Here is a 22,806-nt window from a genome sequence, read left to right as displayed (position 1 = left end):
TGTATGGACCAATCAATTTTCTTATGCTTACGCAATATGCGTTGTGCAGAAGTGTGTGCTCCCCGCTTAAGGAATAAGGCATGTTGCATCTCACTTTAATGTACATGTACTGAAGTGAGATGCGACATTCCCTTATTCCTTATTCCTTTATCTTATTCCTTATTTTTCTCATTGTGACTGAGCCCTTATCCAATCAAAACGTTCAATTTTATTACATTACAAATAATGTTATAAAATGGGATATTTTGATTGGTTAACTCGGATGACGCGACGCGTGACGCGCTCAGTGGAAATTCAGCCTAATGGCACCCTTACTTTCGTTGCGATACGTCCTCTCTATGTAGACCATATGGGCACTCCCCATGGTCCTTCTTATATCTGAATAAAAAAAAAAAAATTATAAATAAATAAATATCTTGATTGTCAGTACTGTCACGGGTTGCGTTACGTCAACGATTGTAATTTTTTGGAAACTTTTTAGTAAATATTAAACCGCTTATCTCAAATTTTGTAGCTTATTCGATAGCTCTCTCTGTGTGGAAAACAAAGTTTGGAAGGTTAAACTCGGAATTGTGAAAAGAGTAATCTAAAGTTATTTTAAAAGTGACGTTTTTCGCAAGGTTAGAAAATTCATTACATTTTTAACGTTTAATTTTCTTTCGCAATGCCAAGCGAAACAATTTTATCTCTTCAAACTTTTTGTCTTTTTCGCAGAAAGAGGAATCGAATGATTTTTGTATTTTTTGTCCAAATCTGAAATAAACGAGTTGAATTAAGCGTTTACACCTACCTGTTTACCTGTTACGCCTTTATGTACTTGCTAGCTTTTTTTTTTTTTTTTTTATGTTGAGGGCTCTATATATACATTAGATTTCGAAACCGATAAATGTTTTGTAACGCTCTAACGACGCGATATTACCATTTTAGTTAAACATGAAGCGTGAAACCTGTCTACTGGAACAGTGCGAGTCTGTCTGTTAGACAACACGGATTAGAAAGCTTTCGTTGAATAATAGTAAGTAAATAAATGTCAATGATGAGCCACTCGCGGGACATAATTAATACGCCGGAAATAACGGAGCTAGTGAGACTTCTTCGCCAGAATGGCGACAAGATCTTGAGTGCCTCTAGCAAGCTCTCCCTGTCGACGAAACAGTTGCGTAGTCTCAATGAGGCGTTCCTGCTGATCGTATCGGAATCTGAAGATTTGGACTCCTCATTTCACGTGTGTAACAGCTCCAAAGTAGATATATTCCGTGATGTTAAGTTCCTACATGATTTTGTACAGAAGACTATAGGTCTGAAAGTGACGCATTGTTCTTCCGACGTCAGAGTTACTATTGACATCTCCAAGTTTAGACATTTGAAGTATTTGGAGCTAAAACAGGTACCCGTCGAATTATTGAAGGGATTACAGAGCGTCAGAGGTCAGCTGGAAAGTATCGTGTGCGCTGGTAGAAAAGGTGTATCCACAATTTATCAATTACTAGGTAACGTTTAAATGTACGAAGCAACATTCAGCGGCAGTCCGATATCTAGTTTATCTGTTGAAGGGGTGGGGGGGTTACTGCGCAATGGTGACCCATATAAATTACACTTTTCTCTGCATACATAATTATGTTGTATATTAGATTGTTATCAAGTACTGTCTCTAGTATTGTTTTTATTTACAGCTGCGTGTGGAGGCGACGCCGGAGTCGGTTTTGTATGGGCATCCTTGAAACACTTGGTATTGCCTCATAACGCTCTCAAATGCCTGGATAAATCATTAGAATTGACACCTTGGCTTCAGATATTGGATTTGAGTCATAATATGATAACTAATGCTAAGGAAATATCTTGCTTATCAAATCTGAGATATGTGAATCTGGGCTACAACAAATTAGAACAAGTACCTACGTTCAATAAGGCAGTGTTGCATTCGTTACAAGTGTTGGTGTTGAAAAACAATTATATTGACAATTTAAGCGGTTGGTTATTATTTTAATAACAACTTTTTCTCTTTTAGGCATTTTATTTCCAAATATGTAGTTGAAAGTTATTCGTTTATTAACACTGCGCGGACACCGTGTTTTTTGAACACTTACCCGGACACCTTGAGACTTTTAAGTTCAAAGGATCTTCGAAAGTATTTGTGTTACAAAAAATTTATAAAAATTCATACGTTGTCTTTCAGGTTTAAAAAGTGATTTCTATACTTACGTAGGCTGGAACTGTTGCTTTTTTTCCCCAAGTGTTGAAACATTAGGAGAAAACTGTAAAATACTGAAAAATTGACTGTGCCTCGAAAGGTCCACGGTGTCCGCGCAGTGTTAAATATAAATGTAACTTCCAAGTTTATCGGTAAATCAGCGTGTGTGCGAATATGTGTGTGTAAAATATATAAGTTTTGAAAGAAAGAGATAAATAAAAATAATTTACAGTTCAAAATATAAGTTTATAGTAAAATAAAATAATTGTGAGGCACATGCGCGTTTGCAAATAAACGCTACATAGATAACGGGCGCGCGTATTTTGTGCATGTGTACCTACACATATGTACCTACATATATGATTAATAATTTAACCAATTCTTGTTATTACCAATTTGTACAACAGGTCTTCGAGGCTTAGAATGTCTGACAGAGTTAGACTTGTCGTTTAACTGTTTAACGGAGCATTCGGTCCTCTGGCCATTGCGAAAAATGTCTACCCTGTTGTGGTTATCCTTGGAGGGAAATCCTTTGTCGTATCATCTAAAACATCGGATACTGACCATAAAATATTTGCATCCAAGTTTATCGGACAGCAAGGTATCCCCGCGTATCAAGTATTATATATTGAAAATTATCAAGTGTGAAACACACTGACGCTGATACACTAATGTGACACAGATTTGACTAAATTCTCACAGTTTGTTTTAGATCATCTGCCACTTTCAAATTCGGAGAAAACGCTAGTAGCGGAAAATCGGATCTTTGCAATATCCACGATTCAATCCACATCTCTGACCAGCTCGATACCTACGCACGTTGATACACGTGAATTCGACCAAGACAGATTAGATCGTCGAACGATATCGTTACCTGAAAATCTAGAAAAGAGTGTAACGAGGAATAAAAGGAGGTCAAACGTTAAAGAAGCCATCATTGATGAGATCGATCAGGAGAGAGGAGAATTTAAGAAACTGCCTGACGTGGTGGCATCTTCTCATTTGGGTAAGGATTTTTTTTAATAGATGAGAGACATATAACAGTGAAATATAATGTTTGACAAATTTGACGACAGTCGTATTATACTATGTAATAACTGGTGGTGTAGCACTAGCATAATATACATATATTTCTTGGGACGTTATATTGACTTGTTCATTCATTTTTTTTTTCCCAAGAGTCATCAAAGGATTATTTGGAGACGAAAAAGCGTATCTTGGATCTACGAGAAAAATTTGGCGAGATTAATTGGCTGAGCAGTCACGCGGGAACTTTTGTCCAGGATGTTATGGGTCTTCATTCTGCCTCACAATTACCAGAATCACAAATATCCAAGATACAGACTTTGGCTGATATTAATACAGCATCGTCTCTTCACGATACCCTGATTCACGCAATGGATAATGGAGAATCTTCCGATGAATCTGAGTCGCGAGAAATCACAGAATACGCGGAAGACGATAAAGAGATTTCTCAGAGTGAGATGTTGGACAATCTTCCGAAGACACACGCTGCCACTATAACCGAATATGATCCTAATGAAGGTAAAACTTGGGTGAAATATATTAAATGATATATTAACGATGTGTCGCGCTCGCGATAAGTCTGAATTTTTTTTATTTTTAGAAGCTGGAGATTTGTATATCGTTCAGAAAAGGAAGAACGAGAGTGAGCTGGAGAATGTATTCCTGGTGATAACTTGCGAGTAAGTGACTGTTTCGCCACACACGTACGATTATAGCGCAATTGCAATTTTTTAGATTCAAACGTTTCAAATTACTTATAAATAAGAGAAAACAACAAAGATTACAGCTTTTTCAAAATAGTGTTTTGGACATATTTTTATTATTATATTAAAAAAAACATTTTTATCGCAACATTTGCAGAGATATTAAAGAAAGAGATGCGATTACGGGAAAAATTAAGTTTTGTTGGTCGACGAATTCCGTATTGTCTTGCGTCTTAGGCAGGAGCGAACCACCTACGGTTGACATTATATTTGACACTACTAGGAAAGATAGGGAGAACCGGCGATACTTTGCGCAACCAGAAGATGCAAAGGTACTGAGAAACACTTAAATAAGATTTTGTAGTTTACAACATAATCCTTTTTTCAGAAAATTGTGACAACAATTAGCGAGCAAATCGAGATACGGCCGATATTACTCAAGGTTTTCAAGTGCATGAAATGCTCGACACAATTCTCGCAGGATCCGGAATTATACGTCAAGTTCTCTGTTAAATCGATAACAGGTTTGTTTTATAATGAGATGGCGTACTTTTGGAGACAATTGTGCAAATGATGTGTTTTTTAGGTGCGAAACAACTCAAATGCCCTACCTGCGACAGCAGCTTGGTCATCGAAATAGAGACTCCATCTAACGTAGATACTCAAGTTGTAAAGAATCAGCTAATGGAGAATCCAACGAGGCTCAACCTGGCACATTCCGAGTCATTCTCCAGTATCGGTAAGTCTCTCTCTCTCTCTCTCTCTCTCTCTCTCTCTAAGTATGATACCGCCACGTTCTGTCAGCATGTCAAGATTCTATAGACGAAAGCCAATTTATAAGAATATGCACAATCTGTACAAATTCTCGATGCAGCGTTCCAAAAAGAATTGCAACGTTGCATCAAGATGTTACCGGTGAGTTGAGTTTAATTAATTTATTAATTTTCAATTTCTACGAAACAATTATTGGAAAGTCAGAACGAGGAAGATTTAAATCATTAAATAGAAGAATAACAGTGAAAAATGTTACAACTTTTAAATCGTCCGGAAAGTAAAGCTGCCAAATGTACGTTTAAATTTTTTTATTGTTCTTGTCTTTAAATTGTGAATCACTATGTACAGTTTGTGCAAAACAATTAATTGTGTTCAAGTTGGCCTGATAATTACTTAACTCTAGCTAAAAAAAAGTGAATTAAATCCTTCTTAGTTAGCCGATTGATCGATTAAATAATAGCGAATGTATTCGAATGATAATTGATGTGTTGATATTAATATGTATATTATATGCGTACTGATCAACGCGTGTGCGCGCGTTTGTACGTTTTATCACATTTAATGGGAACTGTAACATGCTATAACATACTAATACCGGTGCAGGTGGAATGGAGGGTGGAGCTAAATCCGTCACCACTTCTCTGGTGCACTCCGACTCTCACACCCAAGCTCAAGTCTGCTGTAAGCTTCAGCCACAATAATTTACGTTACAGCATCCCCCCCCTCTCTCTCTCTCCCTCCCCCCTCCCCCTCCCCCTCCTTTTCCCTCTTTCCCCCTATTTTTGCTCCTTCTGCCTTTCCTCTTTTCTCCTCTTCTTTCTTGTTCACTTTCTCTCCATGTTCCCTGTCAACCATTCAGCCGCTGAAAGTTAATAATTGTCTTTCTTGGGTAATAAGTGTCTTTTAATTTAAAATAAAAAAATAAAAACATAATTATATATATATAGCCTCAAGAGAGAAAAACTTTGGCGGCTGATAGGTTTAAATCTCTCTTTACGCATTAAAAAATTTGGACATTTGTATCTTAGTGATAATTTAGTGCCAACTCTCTCACTCCTTCTCTTTTTTGATGCTGTAAGTACAAGCGCCTATAATTTCTCCAATTTTTATTTCTGTAAGCGCGACGTGATGTATTTATTAAATAGAAATTCACATATTACATCTATTAAGATTTCTTTGGTTTATTCTTCTTCTCTTTCTCAATTTTCAGAAAATATAACGATAAAATATTACTTATCTCTTTATCTAAATTGATACTCATCATCGTCAGGTTCAGCGACGAGTTTAGAAGAGTCGAGGGAGTCAACACCGTCTACAAATGTCCCGACGAAGAAATATGAGAGTGACATAGAGATACTCAGTAATCCAAGCCAGAGCAGCATCGAAGTTTTAGATGAAACGCTAAAGTTAGTCCGCTGGTTGCTTGTACAGTTGTTACTCGTTTATAGTGATAGTTGTAGTGTATATACGATACTTAATATCTTGTATACGGGTCAGCTGGTACACGAGCGCATTAAAAAACTTGTTAGAGTTTTGTTATATACACACACACATGATCTCACCCGCTCGTTATATTGTTTCGCTGATATTTCAACCGTGATATCCGTTGGTGCAGGGCAAATGTTACACCAAATCGAAAACGATCGACGGAGGAAAAGCGTGCCACGATTGCTCCTTCTTTAATAACGATACCAGATGCAACGCCAGTCATGACAGGCCTGACAGAAAGTAGTTCTTCAGGTTTGTATCCTTCATCTTTTACCCTCTTTTGCAAATAATTACGTGTAATCAAGTTGTTATAACTTATAAGATTTCTCTTTTACAATTTACATTTTATTACAAGATTACGCAACTGCATGTTGAAAATAATATCTACTTATTTTTATTTTAATGGCATATGCGTAAAGTTACAATTAACTAAAATCGTTTACAGGTTCATTAACGGACAGCATATGCACGGCATATGAAAATAAAATGGTCAAATCAACGATCATCGACACAAAGTCCCATAGTAGCGATGGTGAGAAAGAAAATGCGTTTGCTCCTATGACAAGCTTGACGTCAATGCTAGGAGGTAAAGTTAACAAACTCCGATATGCTATTGCTTGACACACACTATTAAAAACGTTTAGTTGTGAATAAAGAAAATGAGCGAGTACTTTTCTTCCGCTTGAAGCATCACTTTTATTTTGACCGATACAACCAATTTGAATCATGTTTATCTTATCGTTTATCATCAGTTATCTTTATTTTTCAATAATATATTTATTTGTATCTCTCTGTATGTTATTTTTCAGGCTTGCTACAGAGCATCAAGGTCGGCAGCAAAACCTTGAAGGGTGAAGAGGCGTCAAACTTTTTTGGCAGTACCGTGCAATATTCGTATACTGATTTTAGCAGCGTAGATCATAGAATTAAACTGCACATTATCCTAAATGTATTCGAGCATGAGAACGAAGAACTAGTACTTCTTCTCAAGGTATCTGGTTTGAGTCCAAATTAAATAGAATTATAGAATTAATGTATCATCTTTTCGTCACGTCTTTCTCATCATCTGTATAGGCAGAAATTTTGATGCATTCTATGCAAGAGACGTTTTCTGGATGCTTAGTATTGTCTACGTCCAAGGTTTACATTCTCAGGATCGATGGGCCAGAAGGGTAAGCTCGCGGTACTTTGGCATTTTGAATATCTAAAGTCATGAAACTTTTTTTAAGGAAAATTCCAACTTGAATTTCGAACACTATGTATCTTTGTGATAAAGTTTTATTCTTAAATGTTCGGTCAACTGTAGTTAACTTGAGATTAATTGAATTAAAGAACATGTTTTTATGTACAAATTTTATCTACTCCGATGTTAATTATTCGCGAGAAAAGCCCCTTATTCTTAATCGCTAAGAAGCTGAGAGCGAAAGAAAAAAAAAGAGAGAAATTTGTAACAGGGAAGATCCACAGCGTTGGCTACACAAGGAAGTCAGTTGGACGACCGACAGATTAAGATCTTTCGTGCCGCTACCGTTTAAGCAAGGTGTTTCGATCGAGTTACAACAATCTGGTAAAGCCGGTGAGGAGCATCTGGCCATCACCCTGCTCTGTTTCCTGCAAGATTTCCAGAGAACGTCAAACTTTTTATTTTATATCACAGGTAAAAAAAGAATTATGTGTTCCGAGACAATTCGATGAGATTTATTAATCGTGAGAATTTTGTCTCGGAGAATCATGGCTTCCGCGACAATGATATATATAAATACATATATCTGACGGTGAACTTGCTTTACTTTTCTGCTTAAGATGCGTTTCTGTCTCGACAGATTTGCAGTTGCCTGCAAGCTGCGAAGTGGAATTCTCTATTCCAGAGCGTTACAGCATTTTGATGCACAATATACTAAAGAATACTGCCAACTACCAGACTGGGGACACCGTACGATTACTGGCAATCTTTTCCTCCGCGATCCTGAAAGGTCAAAACGTCACTACCAAGCTGAAACTGTCCGGATTGATACTGACGGGTGTGACATTGGTCATACTGAAGGACAACGTTCGATGGCTCATACCAGGCAGCGATCAAGTGCCTTCGGTCGCTAGGGAACAAGCTATGAGCAATTTGATTGGGATAGTTGGTATTTTTCGATAATTTCCGTTAGTTATAGCTTAGAGAAACAAGATGCGCGCTGCAACATGTGCGGTGCCTAACAAGTGCGTTATACGAGATACACGCTTTGCGATTTAGATGCACGCTTTAATCGTGTTGCGCATTTATCGTGCATTTATTATATAGTATATTATAATGCAATAATTTTAGGAACATTGTGACACTTGGTTGACTTTGAATTTCTTGGACGAGATTGCGGGCCTCGAGGAAAACTGGACCTTGGAATTTGTCTCTCCTGGTGCTGTCGAGGCTGTAATAAGTTCTATTCAACCACCGTGGGAAGAATTATTCTCGATACCTCTGCAAATAACGACACGCGTAACACGGGATAATGCGGAGAAAGCTTAAACGACACGCAAAACAAATCTCTAGTGAGTGTTTCTAAATTAATTCGATCGACTCTTTCTTGTCTTGTATTTAGAAAATCCTAAAGACTAATTGTAAGAGCGGCGTCTACAAAGGAAAGGACACACGTAATGCCTCGTAATGTGTTGCGAGAGATTGGTTTTATCAAAATAGAGAAATCCAGCTATACAATAATTAAAAATATAATTATTAAATTTATAAAGAAAAACACGGCTACTTTAAAGATGTTTTATTCAAAATGCCATTTTAACAGACATGTGTCGTTTTTCTTTTTTTACTTTTACACAATTCCGATGTTTTATAACGTTTAACATTTAATTAATTAGAATATGGAGACATTTGTGTGTGGTTTGTGGTAGACACGTTGCTCTGTGTGAGACTCGAGTAGATTTTGCACCGTCTATAAAGACGCAAAGACATATGCAGCTCGACGATACAAAGGAATGATTCTCGATGAGAGAACCTGAAAATTGATTCAGCATTCGGAGAAAAATTCGGCAAAAGAATCGTTCGAGGGAAGAATGGCAAGACTATCTCGCTAGAGAGTATCAAATGTGTCAAGTTCTCAATAGTGTTACTAGGACTCTTAATTGTAAATACTTACGGCTGAATTACCTTCGTACTGACTTTTGAGCCAAAGTTTCTTCATGATGTTACGTGCATGCAGCACGTAATAGCTTTTGTATAAAATTTCTCACGATTGTACATTATGCTGGAAATCTAGTTATTAATTAGTTCTGATTATAAATGTCCGACTGTGATATGTATATTTGGAGCTTTACAATAAATGCAAGACTCAGGTATTTTATTGTAGATATATTTATATATCGCGAGGATATTGTAATTTATATTTTGTAACAAAGCATATCAATAAATATTGTTACGCCCGCGCTGATCACTGATTATAAGGCATGCCTTTTCGACTCTTTATCTCATTATGATTATTATCGCGCCACCTATGATTCGTCGAAAGACGAATGTATAATAAAGTGTCCCACTTTAATACATTTTACGCATTATTGTAATGGAAGAAGCATCTTGTTATTACTTTTGTATTACGAGACGCGTCTGTAACTTGAAAGATCACACGACATATGCAGCTGATGAGTGCTTTCCATTTACTGAGACACAAATCGAGACACAAGTGTCTCGTTCTGTCTCTGTTATTTATATTGAATGCCAAGAAAGATGGAACGACGCTTGTGTCGATTTGTGTGTCACTCACACATGGAAAGCACCTAATGATATATGTACTGCTGCAAATTATTTAATGGGCACACAGTCATTCGCGATGTCTTACACACAACTAGTTTAGTTAAACTTACTACATTTCAGTTAACCATTTGTTTGCCATTCCTTCGTAACCGCCTGTCAAAGTGCCGAACGTGTCTTACCCTACATACATCTTAATATACACGTTATACAGAGTGCAAGCATAAGTTTACCGTTGAGCATTGTAAAAAGGTAATCAATGTGCGTAGGGTAACGAATCGACCAAACGACAAAACGATAAAAAGATAAAAATTAGGAAAACCATTATCTTTTAATGTACATGATATATGGATCATATAATTTTTACGCAAAAAGAATTCAGAGATGCATATCCTGCAAGTTATATCTCCGGCATGGCTAATTCTCGTCCTTATTTCATGTAATGGCAACAATGGTTTCGGATACAGTAAGAAAGGTACGACAACAGGTTTTTGATATCTCTCAAGTTTTTGATCTCCATTTATATTTCGCGAATCAATCCAAGCTTGATATAGAACATAGAATCGTAGAAAGTCTTTTCTATCCTTCTTCCCCTTGTTTCTTTGCTTAAATAGCAGATAAATCTAATTCGGAAATACAGAGAAAACACGCGTCGAGATGATCATAATGCATAAATCAAAGATTACTCACGAGTAGTGAACCCTGTAAGAACTAACGATATACTTGCGTATACGTAGTATATGTATATATGTAGACCGAGAAATAATCACAGATTTACGAGATTCTATAATTATTCATATTCAACTGATTGATTCAAATGATTGATCAATATACATACATATAGATAGCAGCCTTATATAATGAAGAAGAGAAAATTTTTATTCCAGTAAAGTACTTAATTTTAGAGCAACATTTGTGGCCGCAGAAGTACGAATTGTGCGCAGGAAAGCTACAATCACCAGTGGCTATATCCACATCAAAAGCGATCGCTTTACCGCTTCCGGCTCTCGAGATGGTCGGTTATCATGATTTTCTTCCAACGCCGCAAATATTAATGAATAATGGAAAAACCGGTATAAATATATATTCCTGATATTCATATACATGATTTTATCAACTATCTGAAGAAGAAGTCTTCTCTGAGAGAGAATATAGCCCGCGCGTCTCTTTTTAGTTAAACTTACTACAGACAAGAATGCGATACATGGAAGATTGCCGTATATATTCGGTGCTATACTGCAACGGAATCAACAATATGAAATGGAAGAATTGCATTTTCACTGGGGCATAAAAAATAATAGGGGTGCTGAACATGTGTTGAACGGTGTAAGGTAACAATCATATTTATTTGCTTGAATCGAAATGATATAAGGAATGAATTAAATAATATAGCGATGAAAGATTAATGACCATAGGTATCCAATGGAAATGCATATTGTACATCGCAATATGGAATATTCCAATCTTTCGCATGCGCTGCGGCATGAGGACGGTGTGGTAGTAGTAGCTACTCTCTTCCAGGTGACTTGATAATTTTGCCTCTAAAATTTGTCTAATTACTCTTTAAATTTTATTTTGAGAATTACAAGTAAAAACAATTACAAATAAAAGTCTATCGAAAACTCATATTAATTCCAAAGATTTAAAGCGAGAGCGAGTCAAGTTCCATGTCTAAATGTAATTACGTGCTTTCAGTTGCAAGACGAGGACAATGAGCTCGTTCGATCTCTCATAAGCGAGCTACCAGATGTGCAATGGGCACATACGAAACTATCGGTCAACATATCTCTCGCTCTAGCATTCCTGATACCGTCCAATACCGATATCTTTTATACATACAAGGGATCTCTCACGACTCCGCCTTGTAGCGAAGTAGTCACCTGGATAATTTTCGCCGTTCCAGTCCCGATATCTTTCCGTCAGGTATGTTTTATTACGAGTATGCAGCGTACCTCTTTTCTTGAAAACAAATTTTAACAATACAAACGAAAAAGCAAAGCTTTTTATTAATTATCAAAATAATTTCTTTTACTTTGTTGATAAAAAGACATCCTAGTCGCACACTGCCTATATATATATATATATAGGCGCGCGCATGTGTGTATGTAGTAACAAAACCTATTTATCTGTCTTATCGTAGATGAACACGTTTCGGAAACTCTCAAACGGCGAGGAAATATTAGGCGATAATTTTAGACTGTTGCAAGATATCGGTCAACGTAAGATATATACTAGAAGATTGGACCCGTCACTCTGGACAAAAGATATCAAGCGCGATGATTCACGATTAAAATTTGCAAACTTGAGTTGGTTTTGGTCATGACGCAATAATCGATAATCGGTAATTTCTACTCTTTTGTTTTTTTTTAACTTGTGTACTTAAACTTGTATAAAACTGAAAAGTTTGCTGCTGCAAAACTCACTTGATCATCTTTCTAGATCATTCATCATTCCGCGATTATTCGAGTTCAATCACACAAGATAGAGAGCCCTCTTTAAGCGATACAAAGTGATACTCTCTTAATTACATCCTTAATTTTATTTATCGTAGAATTCATAATAAGGTACAGATCATTAATCATTAATCATTTACGAAGACTCATTAGATCACGCATGGAGCTTTTTGCATGCCGATACTCCTAATTGGGCGATGACGAGCCATGCTAATAGAGAAATAGCATTCTCGTGCTGACATGGCCAACTCAAAAGATTCTCCATCGGCCATAGTATATCCTCCGAAAGAACGATAACTGGCTCGTTTTTATACATGTAGAACAACCACAAGATTAACGTACCCTGAAAGTGTTATAGAGCTCGATAGAGAAATCGCGCAAAGAGGATACGAGGTGACAAGTCGCTCGATCGTCGCTTTTTAAGCACATATTAAGCGACTCCCGATCCCTCGGTAATCATATTGAATTACGGAATTACAAAAGAGATACTTAAATTCTTCCTCGTGTTACTATTTGATAGAATTGATAGAATCGACGTGTGAAATGTACGTGTCACAGTCACTATCCTTTTAGTTTATATGGTATCACGCAAAAAGCAAATTTATCTGTATGATGTAAGAAAATAATTAAATTACATGATTTCTCGCTTTCAATTTTCCGTAATCCAATATAACTACGATGAAAGACTCGCTTAAGCGAGCGATCTACTTACACTCAATGCACGAAAGCTATAAATTAACAACATCTGAAGTTTCAATCGTCGATTCAGTCGTTGATTCACTGAAAGAAAAAAAAAAATTATTGCACAAATGTAGAGATACATAGAAAATTACGTTGTATAGCGATAACAATAATAATAATAATAAACCATCTTATATCAATTATATCGCGCAATCTTGTTTCTATGAAAAATAAATTTCTCGCGCGCAATCTAATCTATTCTATCTACCTATATACATATATAAACAAATGTTCTGACTGACTGACTGACTGACTCATCACGCCCAGCCCAAACCCCTAAACCTAGAAACATGAAGTTCGGGGAGTATATTCCTTCCATTCTTTCACTTGATAGGACATAAAGGGTGCGTTCCGTTTCACGCATGATACGCATAATGCGTATCACTTATCCTTGTTGTTCACCGAATGTTAAAGAAGGATAAGTAATGTATTATGCGCGAAATCATGAGTGAAACAGGGGAACACACCGAAAGGAAAATTTTTTGAAACTCACCGTTATCTTTCAGGATACTTTCCACATGATTGTACTGGCGTTGGAGCTTGGCATACTTGGCAAACTCATCCACCATGGAGAGTCCTGCCATATCTTCTTTCAAATTGCTCAGCTCTTTCCGCAGCTCAATGTCATGTTTCTTTTGCGCCAACACACGTGATGAAATCTATATTTTATAACACACAACAGGATGCTACAAGCACAAACTTTAGAGCAATAGAACAATATAACTTTTGATACACATCTCGATTTGAGCAGACAATTTGAATATCTGCATTTACAACAACGCAAATATAAACATAAACTTAGTATAAATCTTTAGAGGACTTGCAAATGAAAGGCGACTCATTGGGTTTATGATCTTCTGTTCTGTTCGAATTTCAATCAAAATTTAAAGAAGGAAATTACCTCTTACTAAAAATTGAAAATATTACTACTATAAATATAGATTTTTCAGAAATACTTACAAATCTAATCAGAAACGGCGCAATGTTATGTAAAACGCAACTAAGAGTGGATACCACGAGTAAATCCATGTGTGCGACGTAAAAGATAACCTGTATATTCGCAATAACTATTTTCTTAACTTGTTCGACTCATTCTTTGATTTCGTTTGCGTGTAACTTTAAAAAGATTCAAATCGGCACGTTTCTCTCTTCATCGCGCAGATTCGCAGATTCACAAATGCGACGCGCATCCGACGCGAAGGTGAAAGGTAGGTATCGCGACCGCGTTATATTTTTCTACATTTAAAACGCACAGATGACAGATGACAGACACAGATGCAGTTCTATACGAGGAGTGGGAGGAGGAACGTCCCGTTTGACCCTAGGGTTTACCACGTTGCGATTGACCATAGCCATTGACAGCCCCCGGTGCCTGGAGTTTTTCCACTGCACCAGCCAATCAGATATTTTTATTTTAAATCAGCCAATTGACGACGCGGTCAATTGAGTCCCACTCGAGGAGTGGGATAAAAATATCTGATTGGCTGATCCAGTGGAAAAACTCCAGGCACCGAGGGTTGCAGTGTCAGCTGCGGTTAATCGCCACGTGGTCAAACCGTCACACGGGACGGCGGATGCTCCGTCGCTCCCTCACGAATCGAGTCAATCGAGCCACTGCGCGATACAGACGAGTTTTCGTTCGATTCAAGTACGATCTCTCAGCAAATAGTACATGTACATACATCGTGGTAGAAAAGAAAAATAAAAGACGCTTTAACGTATATGTATTCAAGGTAAAAGATTTTACTCAAGTCCTCTTACAGCTCTATACAGCTACAGACATTCAAAGTTAAGCCTCTCAAGGAGTTAGCCGTTTGGGATCGCGTGGAAACATGGACACTTTACGAATGTTGTCCAGGCCGAGATACAGCATCACTACGCGTTCCATGCCTATGCCACCACCAGCGTGTGGCGGGCAACCATATCTGAAGGCATCAATGTACGACTTGATTTTCTCGATATCTGAAACAAACTGACTTTGTTATTATACTCGAATAATTTCTGAAATTTTCTCAAAGACTAAGAAAGGAATATGTGCGAAAAATGATGCGCCGCATCATCGCCGAGGTCAAGTGGCAAAGAGTTTTTTCAACGTGTGTACAGAGAGGAAGTGGGTGGGTGGAATGATTGGAAAGAGGAGTAGGAAAGATGAAAATCGAAAATTAACTAAATATGAAAAACCAGTTTACAAAAGGGTTTCGATTTCAGTCTAATTTGATAAAGATATCCCAAAATTTTGAATGCTCGCAACAATGAACGAGAATTCTCGTGCAAACATTTCGCTTACCAATTCCATGATGCTTGGCGCGTTCGGTAAGAAAATCCGGATCGTGAATACGTTGAGCGCCAGATATGATTTCCTCACCTCGCATAAACATGTCGTACGAATTGGACACTTTCTACAACGCAAGATTAATAGTTGTTAAAAAAAGAGAAAAAATACTGTGCGATTTTATACATATACGCAATGTAGGAATACTTTACAGGGTTATTTGGATCCGGCATGGTATAGAAAGGTCTCACAGCAAGAGGATACTTGTCCAAAATGTAAAAGTCTGTATCGTACTGGAAAAAAAAAGTAAAACACATTTATATAACGCAATTTGCAATATGAAAAGATAAGATACCAACAATAAATTGCTAAGTAAATCCGAATCAATCGCTATACTGAAGAATTAAAAGTAATCGCGGTAAATTATAATCCGAGTTTATTACATTTTTTTAAAGTCATGCTTAACTTAAACCGCTCGACGGGATTTTATATTTTTGCCTTTCTAGTCCCTATTCGTCTCAATTGTTGAGCTCTGTTCATTTTCTAAAATTGTCTAAAATTGTCTTACTTTGCTCTTAACGAGTTTTCCCAAGAGTTTTTCATCCGGCGTCGACAGATCATCATCTTCTCCCAAGGTCACGCCCGCTTCTGCCAACAATTCGATCGCCTGTGGGTACTCCAATCTCAAGGCCGGTTCGAGAAACTTGAAAGGCTCCACTGGATACTGTTGACTAACTGCCGTTATATCGTCTGAATAACTGTTGAATCCCCACCAAGTAAATTAATAATGTAAATTGCGAAAATTCGTAAATAGATAGGTAGGTAGGTATCGAGAACGAAAGAATAATATAAGCATAAATATTACATTACACTTATAACTAACTTATCGCGTAAGCCTTTAAACAGCTCGGTGAACATCTGTCCGATGGTGTCTATCACTTCGTGATAGTGATACTTGAAAGCCATCTCCAGATCAAGGCCTACAAATTCTGTCAAATGTCTGTGCGTATTGGAATCTTCCGCTCTGAAAACTAATCGCGACATTCTCAGCACGTATTGTTAAAGGTATCATATTTGTGAAGAAGAATATCGAATCCTCTAAAGCTTAATTCCTTGGGACCGGGAAAACTCTCTTTCCCTCTGTCTCTCTCTCAACTTCGCCTCTGGTCACCTATTCATACCCTATAAAGTGGCACATGCACGGAAGAAAACGCAATTGTTTTCGCACGACATCAATCGAAACGACATTGTTCGTTTGTGCATGTTCTATTGGAATAGAAGTGGAAAGAAAAGTCAAGTATCGAGGGACCATTTGGTACCTGGATGAATTAAAAGTATAGAGGATAAGAAAGTCTTCTTCCCACTGTGTGTAGTATTCGCGCTGTTGAAACAATTTGCCTTTATGTATTTCGAATCAAGCTAGTCGCATAGCGTTAAAGCTATTTTACAATAGCGTAAACGTAGATGTAGGGTTGTAGGAGTAGTAGTAGTCATAAGTGTTGTACAAAATGTTTTCACGTTTATATCTCTATTTCGACAAAAAGAATGATAGCGGTGGTGGTCGGGGTGGTCATGTGAATAACAGCACTCTGATTGGTTAGATCTTACGTTTTACATCTTCGTAGTCGTGAAAGATGAAATTTAACCATCTTCCACAACACGCTTTACAAACGGTAGTACTACTTTACAACTACGCCTACAACCACTTACAACTACCAACTACGTTTACGCTATTGTAGAATGGCCTTTAGTCGCACCTATCAATAACCTGAAAAACTTGCGCATTCTAATAACGCATTCCAGGTTCAACGTTCAACGAAACAATTTCTATTTTTATCAAACACGATATACCTGCTCCGACAGTGAAAACTTTGTCAAAATCTGCGGCAATTGCCATCTGCTTGTACAATTGTGGTGATTGAGCCAAGTAAGCGTTGCCTTTGAAATAAGATACCGTAAACACGTTCGCCCCACCCTCACTGGCTGCGGAAATGATTTTGGGAGTATGGATCTCAACAAAGCCCTGAAAAGAATAACCGAAAGGAAAGAGAGGTTTCGGCGAAAATCAAAACGTCGTTATGCTTACCTTCTTTGTCAGAATGTCCCTAAAGAGCTTACAAACACCGGCTTCGACCTTGAAAATCGCTTGATTGGCTGGAGTACGTAGATCCAAAACTCTATTATCCAGTCTAGTATCCTGATTCACTCGCACGTTGAGCGCCGTCTCGTCCGCCTCGCCAACAGGTCTCGCGGCGTCTTCTATTTGCAAAGGAAGTTGCGGCTTTGCGGCACTCACCACAAATATTTCCTTCAAATGAACCTCAACATCGTTTTGCGAACACGATTCAATTTTCGAGGGCACAGGCATCACCACGGCCATAACATCGATTATGGACTCTCTCGTAATGCTAAGTGGGACGAAACGCCACGTTAATATATGTATATAGCACTTTATATTCCGAATTTTACGCAGATCTTTAAGATTTTACTTGGATATAAATTTAATCATTTGTTTGCTGATTTCTTCATTCACGGCAGCTAGTCCTTGTACAGTGTACGATTGTTGTCTCAACACGATAAAGCATTGCTTGCCTGTAAGAAAAAAAGAGAGAGAGAGAGAGACGTGAGATTAAAGTTTTATTTGTACAAACTACGATTAGTCAGTTTTCTATAAAGCAACATTATTATTACCTTACCTTTTGCACGACTAGTGTGTAAGCGACCTCTCAGCCAAACCGTCTGATTCTCTAGATTTTTATTCAAATTCTTGATCTCCGTAAACTTTCTGTCCTCAAATCTTTCCTTACTCTGAATCATATCCATCTGCCCGTACTTTCCCACAGACACATCCTCAGTTTCATTTGTAGATTCTTGCTGGGAATACTGGAAACATGGTACCAAAGGCAATATTTTTTATTTACTTTACCGATCGATTTATAGACTGAATCCATTATATGTATATATAGCAAGTACATCAATTTCAATTAACTTTACGCGACACTTTAGGATTATATCTATTTGATTAACGGATAAACTTAATTTTTCTTAGTAAATATTTATTATAGAACAACTTACAGACTGAACTTTTCTTTCTGCCTTTTTCACTGCTTTCTGTAGCTCCTTCTGCTGCTTCTTAAGCGCTTTCTTAGACATCTCTTCTCTTTATAAGAAAATGACATAAATTTTATTCTGATATTATTTGGAATAATCATAATATCGATGCTAACAAAACGATATAATTATGAAAGTAAACTATATCTGCGACATAAATAAACTTAATCTCAATTAATAGTTATATTAACTGTAAATATCAGTTTATCTATAAAATGCAAAGATATTCGACAGTCTGCAATTAAGAAAATTAAACATTTGCTTTGAAACCTACTTCAATTTGTAAACAACTGTAGTAAGAAATATATTTGTCTAAATTATGCAGAAATAAATCAGTTAGCGAGCTATACAAATAAGATTGAAGCGGTACCCTGTTGGAGGACACTCGACTGGCTTGTCTTCACCCATCTGTAAAAGATGACACATGGATAACATGGATTACATCATCCTAGCAGTATACTGACGATACTCGCGAGACAGGCCGACGTGTGTATTTAACAGTTCGTCTTGTATATTTTTATTTAAAATAAATGTAAATATATATTATTGTTAGAGCATATTTTCGTGTAATATACATATGCTAACGGTAAAAAAGTTGCATATTAAAATGCCAACTTATGCGAAAATGTAAAAATATGTAAAATGTTAAAATATCAATTACTATTAATAATGTTTATTAATGTAGTATAAAATAAGAATTAATTATAAAATTATACTGTTATATAAATAATAATAAAAACTTGTCTGATATATGGTCGTGGATAACCTAAATTATTTACAAGTACTTGCTTTCGATATAATTCTTCTTCTTCTTCTTCGTCGTTAACGTTAAGATTGCCCCGATCCTCTCTTTCGCTATAATACGTATAATACATAACCAGTATGTTCCAGTATGTTCACTCAACTCTTTTTTGTGGTTTAAGCCGATCCGCACTGCGCATCGTAATTATTTGGGGGGTGGGGGGCGACCAATCAGAGGATTTTTGTATGTATGGTAGTGCAAAGTCGGGGTCACACGCCACAGACGCCAAGTGATTTTCGTACATACGTTTGAGGTGAAATATTGGAAAATGTGTGACGCGCAGAGGCTCTTGTATATTGGGAAAATTTTGGATAATTTTGATAAGATTTTCCAAGCTGATTAAAAACAGAGGTTATAACCCTGAAAACTGGGACCTGTTTAAACCACGGCGTTGATACGCCGATGATCCCCCCAAAAACATGGCGGAAAATCGGAATCCAATAGATCAAAGGTGCCGACCACGGTTGTATATACAGTCCATTATTCTCCTTGCGGTCGAAGAATAATGAACTGTGATTGGCCAATTCTTACGACTTACGACTTAAAACATATTGTAAATCGGGTTTTATAGTGTGATTGGTCATACAACCTTAAAGCCGTGATCAGACTACGGATTGAGATTGAGATTGGATTGAAATTTGACCAATTAGAGCAAAGTTCACTAAACTTGAAGTTAGTTTTCTTTATTCTGATTGATTAAATTTCAACTAGGCCATTGGTTAGATCCAAAGGTAAGAACGAATCACATTCAATTGCTACCTAGCGGCTTAGCTAGCGGAGGTTCGGCAAAACGCAGCCATTGGGCGCGTTCAGCAGACACAACTGTTGAGTTCGTCTCATCAACACTCTGCGTTGATTGGTTGGTTCTAAAAGTAAGAGCCAATCACGTTCGACTGCTACTGAGCGGCTTGGTCTGCTGAACGCGCCCATTGTAGACCGGCCTTTTTAGTAGTTAGTGCTCATCCATTTCCAAATGAGATGCAATGGGATGCGTTCCGAAACTCAACCGGACGACCTTTCTGTCCTCATTTGTCTTCAACACATATGTACATATGCATGTATGTACATACATACATACATACGTCACGCGTAGCGGTTTTTGTCTCGTCTGATTATTCGTGATTCAGCAACATTCAGCAATTTGATTATTTAATTGCCGTATAAGCATAAGCCGCGAATTACCGCGCAGTTGGAACTATCCATTCGGGACAATCGGGACTTGGGCAGGCACGCGAATAGACCGGAATAGACGGAAATAGACGGATAGACGGAAATACATTCGCGAGATGTCGATCAAGGCAGTCTGTGTCCTTCGGCCAGGCCAGCAGGGAGGGCCTGTCACAGGAACCGTGCATTTTGAACAAGCGGTAAATTCTGTTCCTTCCAATTTTCCCTCCTCGCCGCGTAAGTCTGGCAATTTCATCGAAATTTTTTCAGATTGATCTCGCTATATCTTTTCTCAAAAGATATCCGCTTATATTTCTCAAACCGCAGGCTTGAAAGATTTTTATCTAGCGATACGATAATGCTTTTTGCTTGATATGATCCTACATTTTATATATGAGAGTCATCGGGATCACCTGAATCCTGAATCGTACCGCGATAGTTTTATATGTTTTCTAATAATCTAATTTGTCGAAACAACTTGTTTTCATACATACATACACACCCAATTTAATAATTGTTAACTTTTAATCCTCTAAAAAATTTACTTACTCTGTTATCACAGTAAGTTATCACTCGATTTGCATTGCAGGAAAGTCAAAGTGAGGTAAAGGTGACTGGACAGATTTCCGGCTTAAAGAAAGGCCTGCACGGTTTTCATATTCATGAATTTGGCGACAATACAAATGGTACGTTCAAGTCAATTTTAATGAGAATATCTAATGAGACGTCGCATTATGAATGACGTAGCTCGGACATTACAGACTTGAAAAAAAAGTTAATTTAAAATATATTTTTTAAAAATCTCTCTCGCTTCCTCCTCCTTCCCCTCCCCTCCCTTCCCCTTCTCTCCCTCACTCTCGTAATTTTTTGCTCTACAGATTTGACGCTTTGTAATAATTCAAACAGTGACAAAAGTTTCTAGAATTTACAAAAGTTGATTGAAATTGTGCACAACTGTATCATTTTTATCAAACTTGTCTTATTTTCGACTTTAGTAAAGTTGATAACGAGCTAATTTGTGTTTGTGGAGAATGAATGTATGCGATATGGATATCTGCTTGCTTGTAAACAGGTTCATGGGGACAGAGGATATCTATATATGTATATATGATATTTTAGTACTTTTTACACATTTATTTCAGTTATAAATGTTTTAATAACTTTCAAGCAAATTTTGGTCTAATTTTCTTAAAGTTTTTTCATTTTTTTCTTATTTGTTACAATCTTTTAATTTTTTATATTGTTTTAATTTATATATCGCTTAAGTACGACGTGTTTCAATACAACATGGCATAGATTACAAATTATTTTCGCTGTTCAACTATTTTTAAGTACAAGTTATGAACGTAAACTAATTCTTGATGTTCTCTGTTTTTTTACAGGTTGCACGAGTGCGGGCCCTCATTTCAATCCACTTGAAAAAGATCATGGTGGTCCGAATGACAATGTGCGCCATGTTGGAGATTTAGGAAACGTGGAAGCCGATGCTAATAAAGTCGCGGAAATTAACATCGCCGACAGTAAGATTCAACTCCACGGACCGCACAGTATCATCGGACGAACTCTCGTGGTATATATTAGACTTATATGAGTCTCGTTGATTTGTACTTGATAATCGGCCGTTGTAACCCACGAACCATTCCAATTACGTTCTTATTCTTTAGTATTACTAATGATTTTATAAAAATAAATATGATTTGCGCATTTATTTAATACGTTGTAGGAGACGTACGTAGTTAATATATTATACGACATACTTGTAAGGCAACTGCCGGTTCTGAGATGTATCAGAAATGTTTACACGGTTAATTCATACATATATAGGTATACTTGATTGTAAAGTGACAATTTTTCCATTAATATTGTCACGTAGTCAAAGATTTTCTTACTTGTTTTTACCTTTCTCTTTGTATTTGTCTCTTGTAAATAGATATGTTTATTCAGTTTCTTCAAATTTTAGGTCCATGCTGATCCTGATGATTTGGGCAAGGGTGGCCACGAGCTGTCAAAAACAACTGGCAATGCTGGCGATCGTCTTGCCTGTGGTGTTATTGGCATCACAAAGTAAATGCGTATACTTGATCGGTGCGGGGAGTTAATATTATATGTATATTAGAGATATACTATTTTCTTACCACTTGGTTTTCAGCATACAGTCATATCATGCAAATGATATTTTTTTTTGTTCTCTGCAATGTTATGTAATGTGATAAAATTTATCACTTCTTCCTAAAAATAACGTTAATAAAGTGTTAGAACTAGGATTTGCTTATGTTGTTTATGGAACGCTAAATAAAAACGAAAGAATATCTACTCATCTATATATATATATATG

General features: G+C 37.0%; 5 protein-coding genes and 1 long non-coding RNA gene across 11 annotated transcripts; 3 read left to right on the top strand and 3 right to left on the bottom strand.

The window, feature by feature from the left end:
- The first annotated feature begins 278 nt into the window (after window positions 1-278).
- On the top strand, window positions 279-9,602 carry LOC139774503 (serine/threonine-protein kinase 11-interacting protein). 5 transcript variants are annotated; one of them, XM_071709832.1, is made up of 20 exons: window positions 279-480; window positions 928-1,225; window positions 1,289-1,490; window positions 1,674-1,970; window positions 2,599-2,792; window positions 2,894-3,197; window positions 3,371-3,736; window positions 3,819-3,897; window positions 4,079-4,253; window positions 4,310-4,445; window positions 4,508-4,660; window positions 5,299-5,376; window positions 5,966-6,101; window positions 6,311-6,435; window positions 6,629-6,769; window positions 6,993-7,174; window positions 7,258-7,355; window positions 7,638-7,840; window positions 8,007-8,311; window positions 8,498-9,602. In XM_071709832.1, exons 2-20 carry the CDS (start codon window positions 1,028-1,030, stop codon window positions 8,693-8,695), a joined length of 3,570 nt encoding a protein of 1,189 aa, XP_071565933.1. In that variant the 5' UTR covers window positions 279-480; window positions 928-1,027; the 3' UTR covers window positions 8,696-9,602. The 5 variants fall into 5 exon arrangements, with proteins under 5 accessions (XP_071565933.1, XP_071565931.1, XP_071565929.1 ...); XM_071709830.1 differs by having other exon boundaries at window positions 280-458; window positions 928-1,490; XM_071709828.1 differs by having other exon boundaries at window positions 280-480; window positions 928-1,490.
- Window positions 1,598-2,722, bottom strand: LOC139774508 (uncharacterized). The gene is made up of 2 exons (XR_011718596.1): window positions 2,584-2,722; window positions 1,598-1,756 (listed from the first exon to the last, which is right to left on the bottom strand). It is a non-coding gene; the product is annotated as an uncharacterized lncRNA (long non-coding RNA).
- A 416-nt stretch (window positions 9,603-10,018) lies between the features above and the next one.
- Window positions 10,019-13,262, top strand: LOC139774506 (carbonic anhydrase 9). Its single transcript, XM_071709842.1, has 6 exons — window positions 10,019-10,400; window positions 10,831-10,998; window positions 11,100-11,256; window positions 11,341-11,446; window positions 11,621-11,848; window positions 12,066-13,262. Exons 1-6 carry the CDS (start codon window positions 10,310-10,312, stop codon window positions 12,246-12,248), a joined length of 933 nt encoding a protein of 310 aa, XP_071565943.1. The 5' UTR covers window positions 10,019-10,309; the 3' UTR covers window positions 12,249-13,262.
- Window positions 12,441-14,389, bottom strand: LOC139774507 (guided entry of tail-anchored proteins factor 1). The gene is made up of 4 exons (XM_071709843.1): window positions 14,080-14,389; window positions 13,613-13,778; window positions 13,091-13,158; window positions 12,441-12,721 (listed from the first exon to the last, which is right to left on the bottom strand). The coding sequence occupies exons 1-4, from the start codon at window positions 14,146-14,148 to the stop codon at window positions 12,533-12,535; spliced, it is 492 nt and encodes a 163-aa protein (XP_071565944.1). The 5' UTR covers window positions 14,149-14,389; the 3' UTR covers window positions 12,441-12,532.
- A 449-nt stretch (window positions 14,390-14,838) lies between these two features.
- On the bottom strand, window positions 14,839-19,433 carry Asprs (aspartyl-tRNA synthetase). Of its 2 annotated transcripts, XM_071709840.1 has the most exons (12): window positions 19,292-19,433; window positions 18,873-18,910; window positions 18,467-18,551; window positions 18,088-18,274; window positions 17,881-17,983; window positions 17,478-17,799; window positions 17,243-17,414; window positions 16,275-16,422; window positions 15,960-16,149; window positions 15,604-15,684; window positions 15,407-15,518; window positions 14,839-15,081 (listed from the first exon to the last, which is right to left on the bottom strand). In XM_071709840.1, exons 2-12 carry the CDS (start codon window positions 18,908-18,910, stop codon window positions 14,918-14,920), a joined length of 1,602 nt encoding a protein of 533 aa, XP_071565941.1. In that variant the 5' UTR covers window positions 19,292-19,433; the 3' UTR covers window positions 14,839-14,917. The 2 variants fall into 2 exon arrangements, with proteins under 2 accessions (XP_071565941.1, XP_071565940.1); XM_071709839.1 differs by lacking the exon at window positions 19,292-19,433 and having other exon boundaries at window positions 18,873-18,943.
- Window positions 19,434-20,401: 968 nt separating this feature from the next.
- On the top strand, window positions 20,402-22,794 carry Sod1 (superoxide dismutase 1). Its single transcript, XM_071709827.1, has 4 exons — window positions 20,402-20,671; window positions 21,061-21,157; window positions 21,854-22,041; window positions 22,432-22,794. The coding sequence occupies exons 1-4, from the start codon at window positions 20,591-20,593 to the stop codon at window positions 22,537-22,539; spliced, it is 474 nt and encodes a 157-aa protein (XP_071565928.1). The 5' UTR covers window positions 20,402-20,590; the 3' UTR covers window positions 22,540-22,794.
- The last annotated feature ends 12 nt before the right edge of the window (window positions 22,795-22,806 follow it).

Source organism: Temnothorax nylanderi, unplaced genomic scaffold, assembly GCF_030848795.1.
Source record: "Temnothorax nylanderi isolate EJ_2023f unplaced genomic scaffold, tnyl_v1.0 TNYL_tig0081_pilon, whole genome shotgun sequence".
NCBI classification, from domain to species: domain Eukaryota; kingdom Metazoa; phylum Arthropoda; class Insecta; order Hymenoptera; family Formicidae; genus Temnothorax; species Temnothorax nylanderi.
The sequence above is the reverse complement of the archived record's forward strand: the minus strand, read 5'-3'. Positions and strand labels throughout refer to the sequence as shown.

Excerpts from the sequence above, each read along its gene's own strand:
- Sod1 (XM_071709827.1), top strand. The coding sequence starts at position 20,591 with ATGTCGATCAAGGCAGTCTGTGTCCTTCGGCCAGGCCAGCAGGGAGGG. Across the intron at positions 21,158-21,853 it reads ATTTGGCGACAATACAAATG|GTTGCACGAGTGCGGGCCCT; the intron begins GTACGTTCAAGT and ends GTTTTTTTACAG. Across the intron at positions 22,042-22,431 it reads TCATCGGACGAACTCTCGTG|GTCCATGCTGATCCTGATGA; the intron begins GTATATATTAGA and ends TTCAAATTTTAG.
- LOC139774507 (XM_071709843.1), bottom strand. The coding sequence starts at position 14,148 with ATGGATTTACTCGTGGTATCCACTCTTAGTTGCGTTTTACATAACATT. Across the intron at positions 13,779-14,079 it reads CGCCGTTTCTGATTAGATTT|ATTTCATCACGTGTGTTGGC; the intron begins GTAAGTATTTCT and ends TATAAAATATAG. Across the intron at positions 13,159-13,612 it reads AAGTATCCTGAAAGATAACG|TGAATCAACGACTGAATCGA; the intron begins GTGAGTTTCAAA and ends TTTTTCTTTCAG.
- LOC139774506 (XM_071709842.1), top strand. The coding sequence starts at position 10,310 with ATGCATATCCTGCAAGTTATATCTCCGGCATGGCTAATTCTCGTCCTT. Across the intron at positions 11,447-11,620 it reads TAGTAGCTACTCTCTTCCAG|TTGCAAGACGAGGACAATGA; the intron begins GTGACTTGATAA and ends ACGTGCTTTCAG. Across the intron at positions 11,849-12,065 it reads TCCCGATATCTTTCCGTCAG|ATGAACACGTTTCGGAAACT; the intron begins GTATGTTTTATT and ends GTCTTATCGTAG.
- LOC139774503 (XM_071709830.1), top strand. The coding sequence starts at position 1,028 with ATGTCAATGATGAGCCACTCGCGGGACATAATTAATACGCCGGAAATA. Across the intron at positions 5,377-5,965 it reads CACCCAAGCTCAAGTCTGCT|GTTCAGCGACGAGTTTAGAA; the intron begins GTAAGCTTCAGC and ends CATCATCGTCAG. Across the intron at positions 7,175-7,257 it reads AACTAGTACTTCTTCTCAAG|GCAGAAATTTTGATGCATTC; the intron begins GTATCTGGTTTG and ends TCATCTGTATAG.
- Asprs (XM_071709839.1), bottom strand. The coding sequence starts at position 18,937 with ATGTTATCCATGTGTCATCTTTTACAGATGGGTGAAGACAAGCCAGTC. Across the intron at positions 17,984-18,087 it reads ACACACTAGTCGTGCAAAAG|GCAAGCAATGCTTTATCGTG; the intron begins GTAAGGTAATAA and ends TTTTTCTTACAG. Across the intron at positions 17,415-17,477 it reads GGGACATTCTGACAAAGAAG|GGCTTTGTTGAGATCCATAC; the intron begins GTAAGCATAACG and ends TATTCTTTTCAG.